General features: G+C 55.4%; 1 protein-coding gene across 1 annotated transcript; it reads right to left on the bottom strand.

Moving 5' to 3' along the window:
- Positions 1-226: 226 nt before the first annotated feature.
- FGFBP1 (fibroblast growth factor binding protein 1) lies at positions 227-2804 on the bottom strand. The gene is made up of 2 exons (XM_004681512.2): positions 2787-2804; positions 227-1065 (listed from the first exon to the last, which is right to left on the bottom strand). The coding sequence occupies exon 2, from the start codon at positions 1044-1046 to the stop codon at positions 339-341; it is 708 nt and encodes a 235-aa protein (XP_004681569.1). The 5' UTR covers positions 1047-1065; positions 2787-2804; the 3' UTR covers positions 227-338.
- Positions 2805-8288: the final 5484 nt, after the last annotated feature.

The raw sequence follows: 8288 nt of genomic DNA, 5'->3' as shown, positions 1-8288 counted from the left end.
ACATGTTTCTGAAAAACTCCCAGAAGTTTATTATTTTTGTTAACACAGCAGACACCGGATCACACTGAAACCGCTCTCAGCTCCTTGGAGCTCAAGGACAAGCCGACGATGTGCCGCTCTGTGGCTGGACTCATCCGCTGATGTCAACAGCCTTGCAAATCACATTGAAGGAAATGAATATGAAGTAAATTCCAAAACACAAAAATAAAAATGAAAAAATGTCTAAATATGCTGCTGTGCCCCGTTGCACAAATGTTTGCCTCCCGGGACACGAAGAGTTTGACGGTGCCCGGGGAGGGCGTAGCCGGAGGGCACCCAGGGGCCCTGCCCTCTGGGTATCAGCATGAGGTGCCCTGCACCATGGCGATGAAGAACTCGCAGAGAGAGCTCCAGGACTCCCCGCAGTAGTCCAGGGCCGTGCTCTTCTGCTGCACCATGTCGGGGTCATCCTTGCACTTGGGGTCCTGGGTGGTCGTGGTCGGGGTGCCCACCTGGCTGGAGAGCCCGTGGCCCTTGACTGTGCTCTGCTCCCTGGACGTGAACTCCGTGTCCTTGGGGTGCGGCTTCTTGTTCTGAATCAGAGTGGAGTTCGCCAGCTTGAGATTGGATTCTGGAAAGTTCTTTCTGCACACCCTGCTCTTCAGGACGCTCCTGGGGTCCCCGCAGAGGACTTTCTGAGACCGCAGGCTCCGAACGATTTGTTTCCAGTACGCACTCCTCTTGTTCAGCTCTAAGCAAGGGGTGGGATTGCCAGTGAAGACGCAGGAAAACGCCGCGTCCTGTCTGGTGCACTCGACCTTCAGGGCAATGCCCCTCTCCTGCTCGGTCACTGCCCACCTGCAGTCAGCCAGGTCTCGGGTGACAAACTTGCCTTTGGTCAGGGCCTTGGGCGACTGGCTTCTCTGCTGGGCCCCGGGCTGGGGAGGGTGCACGCTCCCTGCCGTGGCCTTGTTTCCACGCCTGTTCGTGGCTTCCTTCCGCCCCTCCCCCAGCAGCGCCTGAGCGGCCAGCAGGAAGGACAGGCAGGTGAGGCTGCAGATCCTCATGACTGCAGCGTGCTGGGGCCTATTGGATGAAAGGCAGGTGAGTCAGTGCCCGTGCTCCCTCCACCCTGACACACACCTGCTCGCTAGGCAGTGAGATTCACAGTTCTCTGGTTCCTGAACTACCGGACAAGCCGCCCTTTGTCACATTTCTGCTTGCGCTGGGTCTTGAGTGCCAACCTTCATTCATTGTTTCACCACTCCTGGAGTTTCAGGAACGCTCAGTCTCATTGGCTCACTCTCTCTCCACTTTTACTCACGACCCCATTCACTCGTTACTGGGCACCTAATGGACACTCGTTACTCCACCTGCTGCCTGATGCCACCTCTGGCCTGGCTTAGCAGCGCCCCTTGAGGAAGTGAAATAGCCGTGATTCAGAGTCCCTTCCTATTCTCTCCGTGGCTAGACCTGGGCAAGCCTTGTCTCAGTTCCTTCATCTAGAAATCCAAAGGTTGGTGCAATGCCCATCACACGCTCGTCCTGCGCCAAAGTGCTGGATTTTTAATTCAGTTCTACATGCACTTGCACAAAAAGAGATCTGGGAAGTGACTCGGAAGGGCGTGTTTCCCGAGGTGGAACACACATGCGGTGTGCACCCTCTGAGGTGGGTGAGCCTGTAAGTTCGTTTGGGGTGGAGGGGAGTCAGTTTCAGGAGCTTTGGCAAAGCAGGCTAATGTTCTTCCTAGCGCCACCCCCAGCAAAGTCAGTTTGTGCATTTATACCACAGGCTGCAAGAAGTTAAGGCTGGTTCTGGAGCTCTGCTGTGGCAGTGCTGAACAGTAACACTGTGCCTCCCACACTGTGCATAAGCTGCATGGATTTTATCAGGTGGATAACAAAAGCCTCACTCGACACGGGGAGAGGCCGCCGGACACCCACAGCGAGCTGGGCACCTGGCTCCACTGGATTCTCACCCTATGAACCCAGCCAGCCCTGCCTGGGGTCAGTTCAGCTCCCCGAGGCTGCCTGGAGACCGTTGAATCTCAGACCGTTGGGCAAATCAGTGTTCAAGCTGCCATCACAGACTAGTGACAAAGACTCAGGCCTCAGCACTTATCTCTCAGCTCTTAAGCCACCCACGCTGGTCACTTCCTGCCTTCACCCCCTCTGCCTTGCAGAAAACACTGGCAAGAAATAAAGGAACAAGTGTGATTCCTCCTAACTTAGCTTATGATGCTATGCTTCATCTAACCAATGTCCCATTTCATTTTATTTTAAAAAATGTTTAAAAAGGTTTTATTTTATTTACATATGCATAGAAGAGCCAGGGTGCAGGTCAGAGGAGCTGGGGGTGGGAGGAGTCACCAGAGACAGAGCGGGGAGCAGGACAGGCAGATCTACTGAAACACAGCTGAGGGGAGCCGTGGGGAGACAGGAGAGGTCTGCTGCACCCTGTGGGTCCCTCCCAGGCTGGGGGTGGCACTGGAGCTGCAGTGGCTGCAGATAGCTTCATAGTGCTGAGACTTAACCCCTGCACCACCAGGGAGGCCCCCAATGTTTCATTTTAAAGAAAAAGTGGGGTTTTGTTTAAAGAGCAGCAGGTCTAGGGTTCAGTCCAGGGCTCACTTCTACCCTGGGGTTCTGGGCCCCCTGAGAGGGACCATCAGGGGCGACGGGAGGCCGGTGGGCCAGGTGATCGCCACCTTGACCCTCAGGCGGCCCCACGTGGGATCCGGCCCGGGAGTGAGGGAAGGTCTGGACATGGGAGCGGGTGGGTGGGGGCTGAAGAGAGCAGGTCCTACCTGATCCTCGCGTGCAGGCCTGGGCAGTCCCAGTGTTAGGAGAGTTGGTGGGGGAGCTTGGCCAGCTTCTTCTGCAGGGCAGGCGGGGAAGCCCTTTATAGCAGCCTGGCAGAGAGGGTTTTACGGCTCACACCTGCGGAGTTGCATTCACATGCTTGATCACAGCCACACCCTTGCTTCCCAGGGAGCCAGTTCCTGCAGGGACAGTGTGGGTGTAACCCTGGGGCACGGGAGTTACTGCCAGGCACTAGGCTGGTCTCTGCAAGCCCTTTCCTTTGCCCCCAGGACAGGAGAACTGAGTTTGGAAAAGACCCTCACTGTGGGATGAGAGCCCCGGCAGCAGTATCTGGGGGTGGCGCTAGGAAGAACATCAGCCTGCTTTGCCAAAGCTCCTTATTCTGACCAAATGCACCATGGACCGGGTCACCAGGAAGTCCCAGGTTTTCCCCGGAGCCTGGGGCCTGGGCGTGGTGGGGCTTGTCCAAGGCCACAGAGCTAGAGGAGGAGCAGCTAGGTCAAGCCTGGCCCTGCAGCTGCTGTGTGACCCCCGTCTGCCCTCAGTGCAGGCTGTGGGCCAGCGGCTGGCTGGGGGGTGCCACCTGGTTTTCGGGGCCCTTGTGCACCCCGGGGGCTGGCTAAGGGGCCCTGACCTGGGGCTTCCTGCTGGGACTCACTGAGTGAGCCTGGGCCTGTCCCGTCGGCGCTGTCCAGACGCATCCAGGGCAGGCCGGGCCAGGCGAGGTCCTGAAGCCACGAGCTGTGTGACCTCAGCCAGGGCAACAAATCTCTCTGACCCTCCGCTGGTCACCTGCCTGCCCACCATGGCAGCACCTGCCTAGGGCCCCACTAAATGACGGGGGACTGGGCCGTCCACGTAGAGGGTCAGAGCAAATTTGGTGCGTCAAATGGCCTCACTTGCATTTTTCAAAACAGATATTTTGTGTGATGTGAGCACGCAGGAGACACCTGCAGCGAGACCTGAGGCTGGCTGGTGTCACCACACCTTTCACGCAAACGGGTCTTCCTAACTGCAAGGAAACAATAACAAGTTGATGACCCAAGCCAGCCGGGGCACCTCAAATCTGCTCCTGCCGCCCAGCCTCCTCCTCCCACAGCCTCTCACCTCCAACTTCTGCTCTCGGGTGAGGGCTGACTGGGGGTGCTGTGGTCTGGAGGAGCCCCAAGGCGGGTGGGTGGTGGGTGGGCGGGCACACAGCACGTGGGGGCCGAGGCCGGGCAGGCGTGGCTGCTCGGCCTGTGTCGGGAAGAGTCCCAGACTCTGTGAGGGACTGCAGTGTCACCACCCTGTCTTGTCAGGCCCACAACTCTGGGGGCTGCAGTCTGCACCGTGACCGTGGATGGTTCAGGGGACCCTCTCCCTGGATGGCTGAGGGGCCTCAGTTTGGGGCTGCGGGACAAGGGCCCATGCTCTGGTTCGGGCATGAAAGCAGCTCTTTCTGAAGTTCTGACGGGTGACGCCCCAACTGGGGTCTGTGCACAATCCCCGTCTGCACGTGTCTGCTGAGCCTGGACATCCAGTCTGCATTTTCCGATGTTTTCTGTGGAACGGGCCGTGTTCTAAGCTCTGCAGTGAACAGAACAGGGCGAAATAGTCCCTTGAAGGTCCTCCCTGGTGGCACAACGGGTTAGGACGCAGCGCTGCAAGCTGGCGGCAGCTGCTTCAGTGCAACTTCCATCCCTGGCCCCGGAGGTGACCACAGGGCGTGGCAGACCTCTCCCGACCGGCCCGCTGCTCCCCTCAGCAGTGGGCTTCATCCATCGTCCTGATCTGCTCCCCACTCTGTCTCTGGTGAATCCTCTCACTGCCCCGCACCACTGTTCTGTACCCCAGTTATCTATGCATAAATAAATTAAAAAAAAAAAGTCCCTTGAAGCTGACAACTAAAACAGGGATATCAGGAAAAAGCTCCGTGTACGGACCATGGTGATTCCCAAGAACGTAGAGGCCCCAAGTGGTGTCACCACGCCAGGGATGGCTTCTGGACAATATCTCTCTACAGGGCCTCGCTGCTGTGTCAGGGAGGTCGGGCAAGAGCCAGTACTTGGAAGCTGTTCCTTTTGGGACTTGTCTGGTGTTTTTCTCACGATCAGGCTGGCATGATGCCATTCTCTCATCCTGGCTTTAAGCCATGTAAAGGAGGTTCCTCTGGGGGACCCCAGGAAGCCTGAGCACACTGGCACCCACACACGGGCCAGGGCTGGTGGCTGAGCACATCAAGCGGATTTATTCTCGTGTTTGTTCTTACTTTAGGTTCCTTGACCTGGAGAGCTGGTCCAGACCCGACAGGGATGTGATTTGGGTCTGAGATGAATCGTGACCTTGCCGTGCACGGTCAAAACCAATCCGTCCTTCAACAGCGCTCTCGCGGCAGATAAAATCACTGTGGCTATGTGGCAGCAATGTCACTTTGTTGAGTCTACTCGAGTGCATTAAAGGCTTATTCATTCTTCAGAAAACGAGGAGACCGACTAGATAAACATCAACTAAAATCCAGTTTGGCAGCAAAACACAGCCATTGCCCCAAACTGTCCCTGCATTCAGCTTGAAGTGTCCATTAGTCATGAGGTTTCAGAGTTCCTGTTTAGCGGGTCACATGAGACATCACGCTCAAGCTGACTTTGGGGAGATGAGAGGCGGCCAGTTGATCCCTATTTGCTCAGTTAATCTCAAGAGGCTGCTCAGGCAGCTCCGGTGGCCCAATCAACCTCAGGGGCTGAGGCCACATGTCCGGGGGTTGGACATGGGAGAGGTGTCCCCAGTAAGCTATTTAATACCACTAGGAATTTGTGTGCCCACTGAGACTTTTAAAAACACATACACTTAACCTGCGCAGCTGTCAAAAGCTGCCACCAACCAGTGGAATGTGCCCATGTCCTGATTTCATTGGCCCATTGATTGCAGCGTGAGGTCCAGGTCACGTGAGCTGCAGGTCACGTGAGCTGCCGCTGTTTCAGGACACGTTGCTGAGAGCCTGAGCCTCACACGTCCCCTCCAACCCCACAAGCCCTCTGCTCTTCCTGGCTCTGTCCTCCCTCTGCCTGCCCCTAGGGGACATGAAGGAGGCCTCTGATTGCACAGGCTGCCACCTTCAAGTGAGACGTGTAGACACGCACCCTGGACCGGGTGGGGCAAAGGGACTGATCATGCTGACACCTGCCTATCTGCTTGACCTCAGAGCTTGCTCGGCAGCGCAAATACAAAAGCTCCCTCCCCTGTGTGCGAGGAGGAGGAGGGAGAGGGTGCTGCCTTCATCCCCCCCCACCCCAGGGGAGGCCATGTGGGTAGAATATAGGCTTCCCTATTCTTCCAGCTCAGCTGATCTGAAAGCACAAGGAGGGTAAGTGACTCTTCACATTTTCTTTTTAAAGCAATCATCTGCAAGAGTTCAAAGAGTTCATTTGCATTGGATTTAATTATGCACGGGCCAATTAATACAACCCGGTTTCTTGGGTGAGCATTCTGTTCTGGCAACTTCCCGGGAGGTTGGGGTGTACTTGGGGCCTTGGCAACTCCATAGCGCCACCAGGTGGTGATCTAATCCTGGAAGCCCAGACGGGGACTGGATTCTCTCTTGAACGTTTTGGTCTTTGCTACTTACTGCTGCGCCCGCATGGCAGGGATAGGACTCTGCAGGAGGAACGTGGAGATTGAAGAGTCAGCACATGTAGATGGTTGCAGCAAAACGTTCTCCCCTATTATCCTTTCCAGCCTCCCTTTTATACCCTTAATCCCAGGATGTTGGCCTGGGGGCAGGAGGAAATCTCCCTCCCATGTGCTACTGCGATCAAGGGTGGATATTAATCAGCTGCCCAAAGGTTAAGCCACTCACACAGGTGGCAAGATGTCTTCTTCCTATTATGATCTTGTGCTTAAGCTCCGGGGTGGTTGGGGAGGCTCATCCCGGCTGGGACCCAACAGCTACTTGATTAGGAATCATTCTGCAAATCCTCAAAGCACTCTGTCGGCGGCCCGTTAAACACTCCTATAAGGAGTGGCCGCTACGTCCGCTTGATATAAAGATGGGGAAAATGACGGAAGCCGCTTCTCCTACTCCAGATACAATAGTGTTTCTGCTCTGACAGAAAAAGATGAAAATGCCACCTCACCCCCAACATAAGCCTGACGGCCTTTGACTGCAACATTCCGGCAACAATTCAGAAGAGAAACCCTCTAAGACGTCAGCTCACAGCCTGGGCTGGCTCAGCTCCTGGAAGTAGAGAGCGCCGTGGGAAAGAAGGCAGAGGAAAGAGACTCCCTGGCAGGGTAGGTTCGGGATGAGTCATGAAAAGGCTGGCTGGAGGACCGGACGTGTGGAGATTCCACCTGCCTCTTCCCTGCTTTCAACAAGGACTTTGATACAGAGTGTGCTGCCCCTGATTGTTCTCTTTTAATCCAGGCAAGTCATGGGGGGTGCATCGTCTCACCCCAACTTGATCAAAAATACTTTCAGACCCTTCATACTAGAATGTAAATGACTAGCAGCAATGTCATACTACATCTCACCACACGCCAAATACGTGACCTCCCATCTTACAGGATTTCTCAGATGCCAGCTTGTGCTACCAACCCTATGCCCCCTTTGCTGCCTACAGGTATCCTCCCAAGTCCTGCTCCCCTAACAGTGCCTTTGCCACTCCAGACTGTGGCCCTTTCCACCACTTCCCCCTGATGCCATGCCTACTCCACTGGACTCCCCACCACAGGGCGCTGCTCTTATCCAGACCCACCCTGTGCCCGACAACCCAATGGACAAAAAGGGGTTGAGGGTGGGTCACGTTTGGGGGTGCCCTAGGGTGGGCGAGCAACTTGGCTATTTTGTCATGAGTATTTTGGGACCTGTTTATGAATTCAATGATGACCAGGTTTAGAGAAACCAAACAATGTGGACACATTTCTGAAAAATTCTCAGCGCTTTATTATCTTTGGTCATTGGACAGAAGCCTTCCTCTGGCTCTTGCCGCATGAGGGTAGGGCCACCCTCCCCACTGCACACAGCCTGTGGCGCCACACGTCCATGGTGCCCGGCCTCTGAACACACCACGTCCCCAGGAGAGAGGTAAAGGACATAGAAGGACAAGCCCATAAAATCTCCTTAAATCTCCCATTGTGTTCCCATAAAACATAGCTCACATTACGCAGAAGACTTCAGAGCTTCCCAGCACACGAAGAGCCTGACCACGTAATACAGCCAAAGAACCAGTGGTGCCTCGTGACAACCCTTTGTTGTAAACAGAAGGGCCAGTTGTCCCCAGCCTCCTCCATGAAGTGGGAGTTGGGCTCTAGCTTAGCTTGAATCTTCAGCTACATCAAGATATGGATGCTGGTCTTTATCTAGGGATGGCGGGAAGGGGCCATCCAGGAACTGGCTGGTTCATGTCTGGGAATGGCGGGAAGGGGCCATCCAGAAAAACTGGCTGGTTCATGTCTGGGAACGGCAAGAAGGGGCCATGCCCGTAAAGTGGCTGGTTCATGTCTGGGAA

Source organism: Condylura cristata, unplaced genomic scaffold (assembly GCF_000260355.1).
Source record: "Condylura cristata isolate star-nosed mole 26May11 unplaced genomic scaffold, ConCri1.0 scaffold00012, whole genome shotgun sequence".
In the NCBI taxonomy this organism is placed as follows: Eukaryota; Metazoa; Chordata; class Mammalia; order Eulipotyphla; family Talpidae; genus Condylura; species Condylura cristata.
This window is presented reverse-complemented; position numbering and strand designations above follow the sequence as displayed.

Bases quoted from the DNA above. Each gene is read 5' to 3' on its own strand.
- FGFBP1 (XM_004681512.2), bottom strand. From the start codon at position 1,046: ATGAGGATCTGCAGCCTCACCTGCCTGTCCTTCCTGCTGGCCGCTCAG.